General features: G+C 39.3%; 1 protein-coding gene across 5 annotated transcripts in view; it reads left to right on the top strand.

Annotated features, from left to right (window-relative positions):
* The window catches only part of TTBK2 (tau tubulin kinase 2), a 48,669-nt gene extending 31,302 nt beyond the window's left edge, over positions 1-17,367 (top strand). For 3 of the 5 annotated variants that reach the window (XM_028724181.2, XM_028724161.2, XM_028724199.2), the window contains 2 exons: positions 4,467-5,731; positions 8,904-17,367. In XM_028724181.2, the coding sequence (XP_028580014.2) occupies positions 4,467-5,731; positions 8,904-9,372 (1,734 nt within the window). In that variant the 3' untranslated portion in view covers positions 9,373-17,367. The remainder of the gene's footprint in view (positions 1-4,466; positions 5,732-8,903) is intronic. The other 2 variants (XR_003705995.2, XM_028724189.2) reach the window with 2 other exon arrangements.
* Positions 17,368-17,834: the final 467 nt, after the last annotated feature.

The raw sequence follows: 17,834 nt of genomic DNA, 5'->3' as shown, positions 1-17,834 counted from the left end.
TAATAATAGCACTTAGAATTGTTAATAGCAGCTGAGGAACTTATACATGAAATGACTATTAAACAGTGTGGTTTTAACCTCTCATTTTAATCCATCCCACCAAAATACTGTCGTGCATATAGGACATTCCAGCAGAGCTCTTCATTTTGCTTTATATACAAAATAACATTGGTTTCAATTGTCATATTCTGTCACTGGATTAAATCATCACTGCATTCTGTGCTGGAGCATGTAGATTTACTTGCATATATTGAACTTGGATACTTTTAGTTTGTTACTTGGTTTCTGAATTTTTTTAATGCTGAAACTTCAGTAGGGTTTAATATTATTGCTACTGGGAAGACTATAATCAAAATCATGATCCCATCATTGTCCTAATACATATGTTGCTGCAGTCTTTCTAAAGCTGAGCAAGTCTTAGTCTGGTTAATTCCTGTATAAGAGATAGCCTTGAACTTAATGGAAGAAAGCATGGATATATATGATCTGCTTTTAGAAAGATAATGTATCTTAGAAGCTCAACTAGAATAGTACTGTGTATCATATTTTGTGTCCTGAGGCTAGAATGCAGTTTTACTTTTCTAATACAGTATATGTCTAACAAATGGCAAACATTGTATCAGATAAATTTCTGGCAATATAAAAATAGGAAAGAACATTTAGTTTTTCACTAAATGAAAAGCTAAGGAATAGACTAGACCAGTTGTTCTCAAGGGGGGATGAATAATGCCGCCTTATTGCCCTCAAACTTCATTGGGGAGCCTCCATTGGTTTCCACTTTCCTCCATGAACAGCAGTCCTTCTGTTTATGTAGAGGCAATAGATTACAGTTTCCAAAAGGCCAAGGCACTGTATACTACCAGTGATGAATATTCCCTTTTGGGCAAGGTGCTCAAAAAGGTGGTGGTGGTCCTGCATCAGACAAGTTTGGAGAAAACTGGTTGCTTGGATGCATTCCTGGCTGGCTTCAGGCCTGGTCATGGTACTGAAGCTGCCTTTGGTAGCCCTGGTGGATGACATGTCGCGGGAGAGAGATGGGGGGGGGAGTGTGACCCTGTTCGTTGTCTTTGATCTCTCAGGGGCTTTCAGTACTGTTGACTGTGGTATTCTGGAATGTCTCAGGGAAGTGGGGGGGGGCACTCTGTTTCAGAGGTTTTGCTCATACTCCTAGGGTTGTTTCCCAAATGTAGCTATGAGAGGCTACTCTTCAGCACCATGGGAGTTGTTCTCACATGGTTCCATCTTGTCCCCCTTGGTATTAAACATATATATGAAGCCGCTGGGAGCTGTCACCAGGGGATTCGGAGTGAAGTGTTATCAATATGCAATTGACACCCAGCTCTGTCTTTCTGTACCATCTGAATCAGGAGAGGCAGTTGAAGTGTTAGACTGGTTGGTTCACAAGCTACAGCCCATTTTGGACATAAATGACTTGGTCATGTTGTGGTATCTTGCAGATTAGATTATTGCAATGCGCACTATGTTGGGCTGACCTTAACGATGACTTGGGTACTTCAATTAGTTCAAAATAGGGTAACCAGATTACTGACTAGCTCCTCATAGATATGCATCTGGCATCTTCATTACACAGCTTTTGGCGAATGCTGAAGACACACCTCTCTACCTAGCTTTTGATATCTGGGGTGTATATTTTAAGGACCCACCTTATTTCAGAGGTTGTAAATTATTTTCAACTGTTTTCACTATTGTGTGTTTTTAAAATAATAATAATAATAATAATAATAATAATAATAATATACAGCATAAAACAAAACTGACATGAGTAAACTCCACCTGCAGGCTTACAATATAAACAGACATGTGGAAAAATGGAAGGAATTAGGGAAAGAAAGCACCATGGAAGAAGACAAAATATAAATTAAATATAAAAGACTTTAGCTGTGGAGGTGTGACTTCCATAACCTTGAAAACGATTGTACTGTAAGAATACATTTAACTCTACAACTTTCATATTTGATTAAATCCCAAAGTTTAATCTGTTTTAGTCTTTTAACTTTTGTATGTTTTAAAGTAGGGTTGTATTTTTCCCCCTTGATTTTATTTTTTTATCTTTTTGTAAGCCTTTTTGAGGCTTTTTACAATCAAGCAGGGTATAAATTTTATGAAATAAATAAGTTCAGTAATACAATATTGGGCATTAACTTCAAAGGCATTTCATTATTGCAGGGGGGGGGGGCAGCGCATATGCTGCCCTTCAAACTACTTTTGAATTTGATTTGTTCAGCCTCAAAACCCCAGAACCCTTCAGTAGGTGATAATGGAATTAGGGGGATGGAAAAGAAAAGCTTTTGTCTCTCTGTTACAGCAAGAAGGACCTTTGTTCTGTTACCTTGCTTAACCTGAGCATGAACAAATGGGTCCTTGAAATTGGTTGCTTAGTGCAAAGTTTTCCAGTTGCTGGAGTAGGGAGGAAGGCCCACCGATTTCTTATACTATAGCAAGGCTAGCCAGCAGTTCTGGCTGCTCTAAGCTGTTTTATTACCATAATGCCCTTTAAAAAGAATCTCTAACGATAATGAGAAGGCCTCTTTTAAGTATTGACTAGGTGTCATAGTTTTGACTAAATTTTTATTCTTATGAAAAAAAACATTGTTTCAAATCATTGCTATCTTTCCTACTTCAAATAATATCACTTAGTCTTTGCCCACCAGAGGGAGACAGTGAGCTATTTTTTCAATGAGCGTTTCTTCAGTCATGTGAGCCCCTGCATGATTAAAAATAGAAATGTCAATTTCTAAAAAATCTATTTTCATAACAAGCCTATAACTTAAATGGGAGATGGTAAAAGGCCAGAAATTAAATTTTTGATTGTTATCATTTTCATAGTGTCAGCTAATACCCATATGATGATGGCTTCCAAATCTGTTCTCTATCACCTCTTTCTGTTTGGTCCTATATCTCTGTGTTGCTGATTTATTTTCCTGAATGCCTTGTCATTCTAAAAGACAGAAGACTTACTATTTCTACCTAACCCCAAGCCCTACCATGTGAGAAGTGTAGCTACATTTTGTTTAGCTTCATTTCCTAACTCATAAGCATGCAACCTTAGTCACCTTCAGCAGTTACAAATGTAAATATTTATTTTTGCTGTGTAGTTTAGGAAATAGCATGATTTTCCGATTAAGAACCTACGTGCTAGCAAGGAAAGAATTAAAAACCATGAGTACTATTCAAATAACACTTATTCAGAGTATACCCAGTGAAATTAATGAACATGTCTTAAGTTAGGTTTATTAATTTCAGTGGGTCTACTCTGAATAAAACTTAGCTGAATATCATTCTAATCCTCCCCACCCACCCCGGTCAACAATGTGGATGATAATGTTAATTACTATAGAGTAATGATGAATAAGGGACGCGGGTGGCGCTGTGGGTAAAACCTCAGTGCCTAGGACTTGCCGATCTCATGGTCGGCAGTTCAAATCCCCGCAGCGGGGTGTGCTCCCGTCGTTTGGTCCCAGCGCCTGCCAACCTAGCAGTTTGAAAGCACCCCCGGGTGCAAGTAGATAAATAGGGACCGCTTACCAGCGGGAAGGTAAACGGCGTTCCGTGTGCTGCGCTGGCTCGCCAGATGCAGCTTGTCACGCTGGCCACGTGACCCAGAAGTGTCTGCGGACAGCGCTGGCTCCCGGCCTATAGAGTGAGATGAGCGCACAACCCTAGAGTCTGGCAAGACTGGCCCGTATGGGCAGGGGTACCTTTACCTTTACCTTTAATGATGAATAGGTCAGTCATTGAGATACTGAAATTGAGATGATATTGAGACCTCTAGGTAAATATTGGAGAGGCAAGTGGAAATGCAGGATTAGCCGAGGCAAACGTTCTGGAGTAGAAAGGTATCATTGAGTGCCATCGTTCTCTACATGGTAATGAGAGATACAGATTTTGATGAAGTTATTCAGGAAAAAAATGTGCAGAGAGAGAATAGCAAGGAACCAAGAATGGAACCGTGAAGAACTCCACAAAACAGTGGGAAGGCGGAAGAGGACCATATTTCTGTGGAAATATGGAAAGAGTGATCCAGCCAGGATAAGGACAACCATCTATGAACAGAGTCATAGGGGGTCAGCCGTAACAAACACCACATAAAGATTGAGTTGGATAAGGACAGAGCAGAGACCTGTAGAGCTGGCAGTGAGGAGATTAGTGATTTTGATGAGGACTGTTAATGTTACCACACACAAACATACATTGAATTGCCATGTTAACCCTAATTTACAACCTAGCCTAAAGTTTTCCTGTTGTCTTCCAGTTTTTTCCAGTAGAGATTGCACCAGTCGGCCCAACACAGAGATACAAAAATATAGGGCTGTGTAGTTGTGCAAGAGGAAGTTATCTATTACTTGTCTTTTTGAACCTGAAAATATGATATGGCAATATGTAATTTCAAAGCCAATAAAAATATTTTCTGTAATATCATTTCTTTCTTCCTGTTTTCTGTATAGGTAACAATACCCAGACCATCAATGGCATCCACACAGTCTGCTTCTGAGAGTTTTCATTTTGGCCAGCAACTAGAGAAGAAGGACCGAGATCCTCGGCTTTTGGAACATACTGTTGAACTTTCCTCTCCTAAGGAGAACTTGGTTGGCTTGGCAGCGGCAAACGATGCACTGACTCTTAGTGGCAGTAGAACAGATGTAGTACACAAGTTAGACCACAACCTAGAGGCAATTGGAAAGGATGAGTGTATTGAAGAATGTGTTGGAATCCAAGATCATAGCCAAACAGACCTACTTGAACAATACATGAAGAGACAAGGAGAAAATCTCTTCGAAAAAGTGGAAGAAAATCAGCTTCCTGTGGCTTATGAAAATGATATTGAAATACAGATTGAAGGACCATGTTCAACTGCTCAAGGAAACACTGAATCTGTATTGGATGGTCCTCTGGCTGTTTCAGAACCTGAAGAACTGAGGCCAATTCCTTCCTCCTCCTTGCCAAATCAGGATGCAAAACAGGAGTTACAGAAGCAGTCAGCAGCCGAAACATCAGATGTTTCTTTATCAAGAAGTACTGACCCATTTGCTCAAAAACAGGAAAACCAAGTAGTACCAGCGCAAGAAAATGGTTTCCATGATGATGGGGATATTGATCATGCTGAAGAATTGCAATGCCAACAGGTGAACCTTGCCACCTTTTTGCACCAAGAGGGGAAAGAAGAGCAAAATGTCCAGAGAAATGGAGAATTGTTGCACTCCAGTTCAGAGAATGAGAGTTCTAATCCATCCAAGAAGGAGTTAGTTAGATCTGCATTCGTGGCTAGACAGAGTCGCATTCCAGTTTTAGCACAAGAGGTAGACTCCTCATCAGAATCGTCTCCTGTTTCAGCAAAGGAGAAGCTGCTTCTAAAAAAGGCTCATCAGACAGACTTGGTTAGATTACTTGTAGAAAAGAGACAGCTCAAATCTTTCCTTGGTGACCTCTCAAGTGCCTCTGACAAGTCCCTGAAAGAAAAAGTAGTTGCTGGTCCATTACCACTTCCTGAAGATGTGTTGTCCTCCTTTTCAAAACTGACACTGGACACCCATTTGCACAGCCAAGTAGAGGAGAGTTTTTTGTCACCAAGCAACCCTCAGTCCAGAAAGAGCAAAATCCCAAGACCCGTATCTTGGACTCCCACAGATCACGTTAGCAGTTCAAATTCAGCTCAGTTTTTTCCTCGTCCACCACCAGGAAGACCACCAACAAGGCCTGGAGTAGAAGCCAGGTAAGTAAAAACAGCTACACCTCTGAAGCAGATTTGAGCAGTTTTGGGAAGGCTTTGTATGATACAATGCAAATTGCACTAAGTACTTCCCCCCCCCCCCCGAATATCTGCAATCAAGCTTATGTGCATACACACATACAGAATATTTTTCTCTTTCAAAATTCAGGAAAAAATTACCTGAATAATAACATTAACAACATTTGTATACAATATTACCGTAATTTTCGCTCCATAACACGCACTTTTTTGCTCCTAGAAAGTAAGGGAAAATGCCTGTGCGTGTTAAGGAGCGAATGCACTGGATCGGAGCCGTGGCTGCCGTCAGCCAAGCAAAGCGGGAGCCGCTTGCAGGGCTTTGCACGGCTCTAGCTTTGCTTGCTTTGCAGCCAGGAGGAGGGGGAGGAGCCGAGGAGGAGGGAGGGAAGGAGAGGCATGGCAGCAAAGCGGGCAGCAGCTGCTTACAGGGGAGGAGGGACAGACAGGAGTCATAGCGAGCCGGGAGAAGGCAGGCGGTTCAAAGCCAGCAAGCGCTTTTAAAGTAGCCAGCAACAGCTGCTGCAGCCTCAGCTAGCAAAGGTCCGCCCGCTCTCTAAACGGAGCAATGAGGCTGCAGAGGGACAGGAGGGCTTGGATCAGGAAGGATAAAATTTAAGCAACCAGCAGCAAAAAACAACAAAAAAAAACCCAACCTGGAGCTCTGAGCCACGAGCGCAGTGAAAACCAGGAAGTAAAAAAAAAGGCTATCCCCCGCTTCTCAGCTGTTTTCAGGCAGGATAGATTTGAGCATTGTCTGGGTCCTAGTGCCCCTACCGCTTTTTTGTGCTCCATTCTATTGCTGCTGGTGGCTGCTTATCACTCAGGCTGCAAGGAGGAGCGCTTTTACACAGCTAATGGCGAATCCCCTGCAATCCAAGTCCTCTTCACTTGCTCAAATCTATTTTGCCTCAAAACAAGGAGCAGAATTAAAAGGCTGCAAACTGTTAAATGGAAAAAACCCCAGCCACAGGGCAAATACCTTAAGTATACCTTTAAAGCAACAGTGTTCTTTCCCTCCCCGCTCAGCTCACAGAAAAGCTCCTTCTCCACACACCCCACGTGTGCTCCTTGTCCATTGAGTGCTTTTCCTTCCCTCCCCACTTAAAACGTGGTTACAAAGCACGGATCCACATGGATCCTCAGGATTTTTGCACTGGGTCACCCCAAACTCACCATCAGATCACATGTCTGTGGCCACAGCATGAACCACAAAAATCATACATCTACTGTTTCGTTTAGAATATTTTTTTTCTTGTTTTCCTCCTCTAAAAACTACGTGCGTGTTATGGTCAGGTGCGTGTTATCGAGCGAAAAATACGGTAATTTAAAACACTAGGTTTCTAAAACATTTTGCTTCTAGATTTAAGTGAACCTGGATTGCCTATAAAGACCTAAGAGTACGCACCAAGTGAGCTGGATATGATAGTAAGAAAATCAAGCTATGACTCTTAATATAAACCACTCCTTATCATGTATCTTTGGGTAATGCCATTAAGAAAACACCTTTTCTGTTACCATTCCTTGTCTGATTTACCCAAAAACCAACCAACCAATCAACCAACAACTGATCATATGCTTTTTCTTAAAGCTGGACCTTTGACTATTAAGTATTTAAAGGACACAATAGCAGAATGTAAGCGGAAACAAAATATTTTTTATTTGTAGCTTTTCTTTCAAGCAAAAGCTTTTCCTGGGTGGTGTTTACAAGGTAATGCAGACTATGCCTGAGAATCATGGCTTTTCAGAGACTTGAAGACGGTATGAGACAGCTCTTGCTTTTTGCGCTACACTCTCTCTCTTTTTCCTCTTGACCTGCTATGGATTCTCGTTAAACAGGGTTTTGTACTCCAGGAAATTGTAACATGCTGCCTTCAAGTCACAAAAAAATTATCAGCGAGGAACAATAGCCAAGACCTCCTGATGGTCCTGTGCAACACTTGTACAGCTTCTGAATACAGATTGCATTCTTATAGGTTTTGTAGCCACACTTACTGAAGTTTAAAAGTTGCTTTTAGGATGCTAAATTGGTTGTCAAATACCAGATTTTGCATTTTACAGTGAATGCATGCAGTATACTTATTCCTATGTATTATTTATTCAATTTATTTATTTAGTGCTATGTCATTTTAAAAAATCAAATCAGTTTACAGCAATAAAACTTAAAAACCATGCAATAAAAACCATAAAAAGTTAAAAACTAAAAGCATACATCAGTCAACCATTGTGGAAGGATGTATTCTTAATCGCCCACATAGGCCTTGTGGAATAGTTTCAGGAGGCATTTAAAAGTTGGCGCAGAAGCTGCCTGCTGAATCTCTGTTGGCAGAGTATTCCACAGGACTGGGCCAATGGCACCAAAGGTTCAGTTTCTTGTGCTTGTCAAATGAGTTCTTGCCTGGATGCAAGAAGAGAGGGAGCCTGCTGGATCACATGAGGGAGGCCTTTCCTCTTTGGTGTTATCACTAAAAAAGCTATCATCTTTGTATCCACCCATCCCATCTCAATGATGGTACAGAAAGCGGGACCTCAGGTTGATTTCAGGACTTGGACAGCTTCCTGTGGGATAATTCTTGATTTGCCTTGGTCCTTTTACAGTAGCACATTAGGCCAGGCCTGGAAATAAGTAGTAAAGATGCCACATTGTAGTAGTAGTTATTGTAGAATAACTACTTTCCACAAAAGTTTCCACAAAAGTACCTCAAAGTGACCTATAAGAATAAAAAATCCATACCAATACAACATTTAAAACAGCTATAGCATTAAAAGTGACCATCTACTAATTATAATTAATCAGATCACTCCATCCCATACACAACATAAGCACGACCACCAAGAAATACATAGCTGAAATTTCCACAGGAACCACAGTGATATTAATGCTCAAATACGTGGGAAGAGAGGATTTCACCTGGCAGCAGAAGGTTGTTAATGCCAGTGCCAGCTGAGCTTCCCTGCAAAGAACATTCTACAGATGGGGAGCTGCCACTGAAAAGAACTCCACCCCTTAGACTTTTGCTAGAGGGGCACACAGAGAAGTGCCTTTGTTCTTAGATCAAGGAGTATGAGCCTACCCAGACCTTCTCATGGCACTGGAGAAGGAGGAAATGGTACTAATCAACTTCTCTTTCTCTTGAAGGTTGCGCAGGTACAAAGTACTAGGAAGTAGCAGCTCCGATTCAGACCTGATCTCTCGCCTGGCTCAAATTCTTCAGAATGGATCTCAGAAACCACGAAGCTCTTCTCAGTGTAAGAGTCCAGGGTCTCCACATAGCCCCAAAACACCACCCAAAAGCCCCGTCGTCCCCAGACGCAGTCCCAGTGCCTCCCCTAGGAGCTCTTCTTTGCCTCGTACTACCAGCTCCTCACCATCCCGGGGTGGGCGTCCTCACCATGAGCAGAGGAGCTCATCCCCACATCTTGGAAGGAGTAAATCGCCTCCCAGTCTTTCAGGCTCTTCATCTTCCAGGAGATCCTGCCAACAAGAGCACTGCTACAACAAGTCCAACAAGAATGGGTTGAAAGGATCTAGTGGCTCCTGCCACCACTCCTCTAACGTTAAGTCTCCCACAGGGAAGAGCAAATCAGCCAGTAAACTTAGCAGATAGGAACTGAGTCTGTGTCTGGTGTCAAAGCCCCTTAATCCGATGCATGTTGTGTTTGTGTACTGTGTATTTAAACAAAAGTCTTCAAAAATCAGTGTTCATCCTGACTTTCAAAGGAAACAAAAATTAAGATGAAATATTTATAAGGTCCACTTTGTATATGAGTGGCCAGGCATTTCCTAAGAACATGCAGCAAGCAGATCAGGGAGGCTAGAGGGCAGGGATGGAGCATCTGGAAAGTCCAAGATGTGTGAAACAGAACAGTGTCTTGGAGGTGAGTGTTTTTAATAAGATTTTAGTTTACTTTTGATTTCATATAAAAGCATGACCTGTTTTAGGCTCTTTCAGTTATCAAACCTGAAACCTGAAATTAATTTCACCTTGGCACTATTACATCTGAGGTACTACTCAGCTGTGTGTGTCTGTAGAGTTTTTAAAAAGCACATTATTTGAAACAGCAATACTCCTGTAAGTTTCTATCAGTGTTGGGCTTCACACATCTGTTTTCAAGTTGCTCACTGCCCATGTTCCTCCTTTTAAAGCAAAAACAGAAAAACTCAGCATCTTGTACCGCTGTATATTTAATGTGGGTTACATTCTTATATGCAGTAAATGTGTACAAATCCACTGAAACCAATGTAATTTAACATTTATGTAAATTTACCTATATTTTCAGATTGGTAACATTCTATTAACTGCTGTTCAGATCCTGATTCTTGGACAACTTGATCATTTATCTGTGTGTGAATTTCTGGAGTTATGGCAGGTTTACATCATATCATATATGAAGGATCTGGAGATGATGCTCACAGTCTGAGTTAAGAAGGAAAACCAGAAGAGTTTGGACCCTGGAGCATTCCTATAATTAAAACATTTGTTTGTGCAATAGTCTCTCAGGGTACAAAGGAGAGCCACTGTTAAAGCTGATGAGAATTTACCCATTGGGGTGAGATGTTTAGTCCATTTACCTACCTTATTTACAGTGTTCCTCTCAGTGTAACTGTACTGAGGAAGAGCAAAAATGTTTACACACTTAGACTTCTTACTTGAGAATGTAATCTAAATCTGGAAGATAAATGAAGCTTTCACCACCTACTAAAAGGACACTGCAGAGCCTTCATACGTAGTAGGTTAGAAAGAAGCAGCAATTCCTTTGTTTTCTTAAGAATCTGAAAAATAATACTTGATAGTAAAACCTACAACACTATTTCTCACATGTCAACATCCCTAAACCTATATTGTATGTCAAGAGCACGTCTGTCCAATTTGCAGATGTTGCTACCAAAATCTGAACCAGGTAATCATACATGTTTATTGGGGGTTTGGGTGGAAGCCCACACCTCTGTAGCTTCCTGCAATACAAATATACATAGTTCCTTACTCATATTCTTGTGCTTAGGGACATTATAATTTGGAAAACAACATACTGAAAACTCATGTTTAAGGATTGTCTTCCATTCCCTCTGAATAAGATCAGTGGCTTTTAGTTTTCCCAAACTTTATATGGGTATCATTTTATGACTATTCGAGGAATGACTTGTTTTGCTAGATTTAGAAATCAATGGTGGATCACATAGGGATGTTTTAAAAGGGATACAACTAGCTCTCCAAAAAGGTTCCTGTTGTAGGGGATACTGGATGTGTGGGTAAATTTGGAAATTACTGATCTGCTTGCTATAGTCATATGCCTGTAGCCAGCATAAATTATTTTTAATTTAACTTTGTTTTATTTAACTTCGTTTGCTGCCAAAATAGTATCTTTGGATGGAAAAGGGAATATTTTCTCTCTGAGCTAACACATTTCTAATGCTGCATTGAAGCTGCACTGAATTTCTCTGGTTCTGTCAGAATGTGTTGGAATTTTTTTACTCTTAAATGTGTATATTGTTTCCCATAAGTAATGTAGCACAGTGTGAAACCTTAGCCTCAGTCAGGTTTCAAACACTACAGAGGAATGCAGTAGGGAGAGCATACCTGCTGTTTCTTGAGAAACTATATGATTTATAAGACCTATTATGTTGTATTATATTGTATGATAGGTGCTATACCAATAATTGCATGTTCTCATGGTAAATTATATATTATAAATATTTATAAATATAAATATATATATATATATATATACATATGCTTCTATATCCCTAACTCTCTCATTTGCATTTGTAACATTATGGACCACAGACAATGCAGTACTCCTTCAGTTGCGTGCCTGAATTAAATACCCTTGGCCTTGCTGCTCCCATTTCCTGGCATGCACAAAGCTGAATATTCTTCATGCCTCAGTTCAGGACTGAAGGGTTGGTGGTTGCTCAGCAACTCAGTGTTCAATATCAGCTTTGTCGCTTCACTTTTAAATTTCAGAATGAAATGGAATGAATCAGGGGAGCTATGTATCCGATGACCAAGTGAGATGTGTATTCATGATTTTGACTTTTCATCTTTCCCCCACATCTTTCCATCAGCAGGCTTTCATGTTGAAATTGTTCCTTGTGACACTGGGCAGCGAGTGATGATAATAGATCAATATGATACAAGCAAAGAAAATTAATTTTCTCTTTGCCCTTGCCTTGTCAGCTCTTTTCTCTTGCTCTCTCCCATGTCTATGAAAAGCTGCTGGGACTCTCAACGCTTCCCTGAGGCTGCAATCCAAGTGTCTGTGTTCTGGTCTTCACATGTTACCAAATTTTATAGAGTTACTTTCAGCTAACAAATTATCCTCATAGAGTGTAGTTGAAACATTCTACATCACTCTTCCCCAACCTGGTGTCCATCAGATTTCTGGACTATGGCTCCCTTCATCCATGATGGCGAGTTATGCTGCCTGGGACTGTTGGAAATTGTCCCAAACGTCTGGAGGACACCAGTTTGGGAAAACTGGGTTACATGACATGCCCCCTTTTGAGATGGTACATAAGTGCTTCCAGGGAATAATTTATCGTGAAGGTAAATAATTATTGTTGATACAGAGGTACATCACTTTGTGATAACTGCCTTGAAACAACAAAGTTATGAATTCTTCATGCTCATTCTTACATTTTTGTGAGGCATTTAATGTCATATAACCATTTGATTTCTAAAAGTTCAGCTTAAAAAGGCATTCCTTTATTTATGACTTGTTTAAACTGCTTGCAATATTCAGTTTTTATATTTTGTGCTAAATCCATGGTCATGATGCTTCTAGAAGAGCCCTGGAGGAAAACCTTTATAAACATGCCCAGAGCATCAGTATTAGAAAAACAGTTCCCCTTGCATGTAGGGAGAGGCATATCCCAAAGATGTATTTTCATGCTTTGCTGTCAGGGACAAAATAATTCCTATCCTATGCATTGACTTAAAAAGAATGTTGTCAAAATGCTGTTATACATTCCTCTTACTTATGGCATATGTATGCTAATGTTCAAACTATTTTGTGCTGAAATGCGTTTATATTTCTTTCCATGTTGTACAAATGCAGTTGAGATATAGGTCAGACTAGAAGGTAATTGTGGAAAGCACAGGAGGTTGCCTATGTGTTTTTTTAGTGCAGTGACTGAAAAAACTATTTTCTGGAGTTGTCACTTTGCCAAACATCTGATCCAATAGTGATTAGAAATCCTTTAGTTTACTAATGAAGCTTTAAATTAGCATGTTGGCTTACTATTAACCAACTCATTTTCTTTGTCTTAATCCGTGGTTTAGTTTCTCCATGTCATGTCTTACACAGAGATCTGCATAACCGTTACCACTTCTGGAAGTGAACCAAATAGATATTGTGAATGAATTTTGATTACAACAACTCTAGCCACACAGTAATGAAGTGATTGCTGTCATGGGGTTAATTTGAATTGCTTGATCTAGTTTGTGTTGGATAATAAATTTCAAATTTGAATATGTAAATCAAGGGCAGCAAAGAATTAATAAGCATGGCTGGGATTGAATCAGAACAAATAAAACTAGTTTCCTCATTGGCTTGAGCCAGAGTAAGGAATAGTTGCACAATCTTCTGAATAGGCTGCAGACATTTACCCACAAACAGCATCATTTTGCCAGTGAAACCCCATTGGTTGTATCCAGCAGTGTCAATCAGCTGATGATAAGGAGGAGCAGGTTTAGGAAGGGCAAAGGGACTGCAGCAGCAGATTGGGGGAATCACCACAAATTGCTTCCTTTCCTGTTCTGATGACAAAAGCCTTACTGTCAGCTGAGCAGCACTGCTCAACTTAAGTTGAGAATACTACCCCAAAGCCGTGACAGGTATAATAGATACAGTACCTACTCTACAGATTCTCTAAACTTTTGCCACTTTGTGCTGAATACACTTTATTTCACTGCTTCCGGGAACATCACAGCATCTTTTGCACAGTTTTTAGTATTATCATTTTTAGGCTGCTATATTATGGTATGTAGATCACACTTCTAAATGGTATTGATGGGAAACATCTCAGAATTAGAGGTTTATTGCTGGCAAACTCCATTTTTACCTTGTTCAACAAACTCTTCTATAATAGTTGGAGGGACACTTGTCACATCCCTGACACATGTTGTGGCTACAATATAGCCTTGCTAGATGGGAAGGGAATGCAGTTTGAAACTTATGCGTAGCATCTTTGTAGGGTAACAATAAGCATAGCATTCCTGTGATACTCATGTACTGCCTGTGGTAAGGGTCATTTAGAGGTTTTAACACCTGCCTTTATCTGTCCCTAATGCTGTTCTTTAATAGTAACAAGAAAATAGAGTTGTCTTTTTGATTCAGGTTTCCTTTTATTTTAATTCTACAGTACAACACGTGTATTTGTGGGAAATGTTTTGGATATAATGTTTTTGCTGAACATCATCTCCATCAAGTCTAATGAAAAGAAATTACCAATATTCAAAACCCTGCTCTAATTTTACCTATGGCTGCTTATTTTTATAATTTACAAATTTAATGTTCTCTGATGCCACCAGATGCAATTCCTCCCTGAGGTAAACATAAGTAATGCATTGATTTATCTACAGTAGTAAATCTATGAAATGCTTTTGTATCACCTCCCGTTTGCAGAAAACAAAGGACAATAATTCTAATAACATAAGGAAGACAATGAATATATGCCAATAATGTACTTAAATATGAAAGCGTAACTGTGCCTGCATTTTAAAATCTATTCCTTCAATTTATCTAAAATATTATTTGCACGTTTTCTTTTATTTCCTCAAAACAAACCAATTAAAAATGGTAAAAATGTAATAGGCCAACTGGTTTATTGGCATAGCCGAGAGAAAACATAACCTTGCTGCTTTTATAGGCTCAATGCTGCAAGATACAGGACAGTGTTATTTTCCCAGTTAATGCTAATAGGAAATTAAGATAGTGCGTATCTTGTTGCATTGAGCCCCCAAATTATATGCTGTGATTCCCAAATCACTATGCTGCTATACTGTCTCCTGTAGTCTTGGTCTTCCTGCATTTTGAGTTAAGGACAGCCCAACCCGCCATGATAGCGGGCACAGATCTCCTTTGCCCAGCCTTGCACCGAGGAAGGATCCTCTGACGGCTTCCTTTTGTCCTAAGATCAAGTTTGTTATTGTAGTGACTCCTCATAAGTAACATTTATTTAAGAGGGGAAAGTGGTCAGAGAACCCACTACAATGCTTGCTCCTCTCTGTATTAGTATAAAACATACGTGGTTGCATAGAGGAAATCTCTGCAGAGCACTGACTCCTCCTATGCACCTGAAGATTCTGGGAGCTCTGACAACACATGGGGGCTCACTGAATGAATGAAGACCCCCATCCCACAGTATGTTGACCCTGCTGCCTTTGAGGATTGGGCTGTAATGGCTGTAATAGCTGACTTACCCAACTGACCCCCTTAACTGTTTGAGGATTGCCCAGAGCATTCTGACATTTTAGGGTAGTGCCTAACCCCTTCCTTTGTCTCAAAACAAAAAGCAGGGAAATAAGAAAGGCAACTTTTTTGCTTTTGTTCTTGTGTAGTCTGCTTTTCCACCAACTAAATCTGTTGTTAGTAAAACAGGTTAGTGGAATGAGTGGGCACAGGCCTTAAACCAGATATGTAGTATGCTTATTGTTGTGCATGTCTTTTAGTGATAAATTGATTGATACCTGTACTTATGAACAAGGATTTGTATATAACATAGCTTTCTCCAAATTTTGGCCTTCCATTTCAGAGGAACTTTTTTTCTCCTCACAACCCTACAAGAATAGTTTTCTGAAAACAAACAAATTGAGTAAGATGGAATATTAACAATTCTAGTCATAGGATCTTAGGCGAGTGTGTTGCCTATATCATCTACATTTATGTAATTATTATCACAGCAGGCTGTGTGCGTATATGTATATATATATATATATATATAGAAGCGTATTGTATGTTGGTCTTGTTTTTTAACTTGGTGGTAGCTCCATAATTTTATTACTTTTAAATGGCTTTGGTCTCTAGTAACAGTGTCTAATAACAGTTAATAATGGCCAAAAACCCCTAGTGCTAGAAAATCTTTAAATTGAACTTCTGCAGCTTTAGACTAGCAACTTGCTTTTATGAGCTCAACTCAGCTTGCTTGTAGGTAACTTAAAGGAATACAACTTATTTCCTTCTGCAATAAGTGGTCACAAGGACATCACACAGAGAGGGACTTCTGAGCAGTGGTGCACTCCATTATATCTAAAACTTTCATATAGTTCTATAGGCTTAGGAATTTGGGTTAAAGTTCAGAGTTCATCTGTCATTCGTACTAGAGAGAGCAGTGCAACATCTAAGTAGGCTTTACCTTGAGTGTTCATTCAACGAAAGAGATTTTCTGACATCTGAGTGTATGTAGATTTAGAAATTTAATTCCTTGGGTCTTTTACAAAATCTTTGCTTTGGTAAGCGTTGACTTTTGCTGTTCTGCATTTGGATCTTGCTATCTCAGTTTTCTGCCAGACATACTATGTTGTACTTTTGTCCATTTTTATGCAGGCATAATTCCCCATGGCATTAGCCAAATTATTGCCTTTAAAGGAACTAAAAGAATGAGCCGCAGAGGATAATTGTGTTTGCCATGATTTCCCCCGTTAGATATACAAAATATACATTTTGTGCAAAAGTGTATAGATTGTGGATTGCACCAGGAAATGTTTCAGCTGCTCTGGCTCTATATATATAGCAGAGTCAAATTAATACAAGGTTCTATCCAATGTTAGTCAGACCTGGAGGAGACTCAAAGAAATTGATGGTCATGAGTAACAGGTCTGTAGGTCTGTTAATTTCACTGTGTCTGAGTATGAATAATGTTAGATACAACTCACTGAGCTGCCTTTTAAAAAGGCTTTTTACACAGGTCTTCAGATCCTTCAGAAGAGCAGTATTATGCATCTAGGTGGTCCTCCAACCTCTCTTGCATACTGTTCCTTGGTGGCCAGAAAGTACGTTTCTGTAACTCTCCCTAAACATCTGCTTTCTTACTGAACTATTCATGCCTGATCATGTTTTATATTTGGGTTTGCCCCCCTAACTACTTTACAACAGAATCCAAAAATGAAGGAAATGAAGGCTTTGAAACCAGGAGTGACCTCTGAAGCACTGAACTTCTAACTAATCTGAAATTGCTTAACAATATTTTAAAAATGAATTATTTCAAAATTAGAAAAAAATGCACTTGCTATTTACTAGAAAACATTTAGCATCTCAAGAATAACAGTTATGATGATGAATTTAGGTAGAAAGTTGTTCTGGAGAGGTAACTTAGTATCGTCAAGTATTCCAGTCTTTCCCCACTTCTTGTTTCCAAAATTCAAATTGGATGTCTTTTTATTTATAATTTTTGCTCAGTTGTTTAAGAACATAAGGTACTGACATAGTGTCTTTGTAATGGTCATTTGTACATAAAGGTGTAGTTATTTATTTCCCTTCCCCCATTTGTATCATATCAAGGCTTTGTAAATGTTTTAAGTTCTGTTTTTCAAATTATTTTGTATTTTATTTTTATAAACTGGTTCTAAATAAAAAAAATTCATTCAGCATGCAAACAATTATTTTGCCTACATTTGTTCAATTTATTCTATATGGAACTTGACCAAAAATAGTTCTGGAAATACCTTCCTTTGAAAAGCAATGAAGTTTGTTTCCTATGAAATGGAAGTGTGGTGCTGATCTGTGAATTACCAGTTTTGCAATGTTGATGACATATTAAACATCTTTCCCCCCTACAGTAGTGAAATGAAAATGGACGTTTTTCTCGTTGCTTGATTTCTCACCATTGCATTCCATGAATCACTGCCAGGTGCAAATTGCAATTGGGAAATATACAGCAAGTTCCTTTCAATGGGAGTAAATATGATAGTGTTTAAACATCAGTGAATGGTGAGTTTTGTCCAGAAAACAATAAATACAAAACAGGCAGGGATGTTATAGGGATAGCTTATTTACATAAAGGAGTGTGCAAAGATTAAGATCTATAGTGAAGTCTCCATCAAACAAAGTGAATTGTAAATCTTAAGTA

The sequence above is a fragment of the Podarcis muralis genome, chromosome 1 (assembly GCF_964188315.1).
Source record: "Podarcis muralis chromosome 1, rPodMur119.hap1.1, whole genome shotgun sequence".
Classification (NCBI taxonomy): domain Eukaryota; kingdom Metazoa; phylum Chordata; class Lepidosauria; order Squamata; family Lacertidae; genus Podarcis; species Podarcis muralis.
This window is presented reverse-complemented; position numbering and strand designations above follow the sequence as displayed.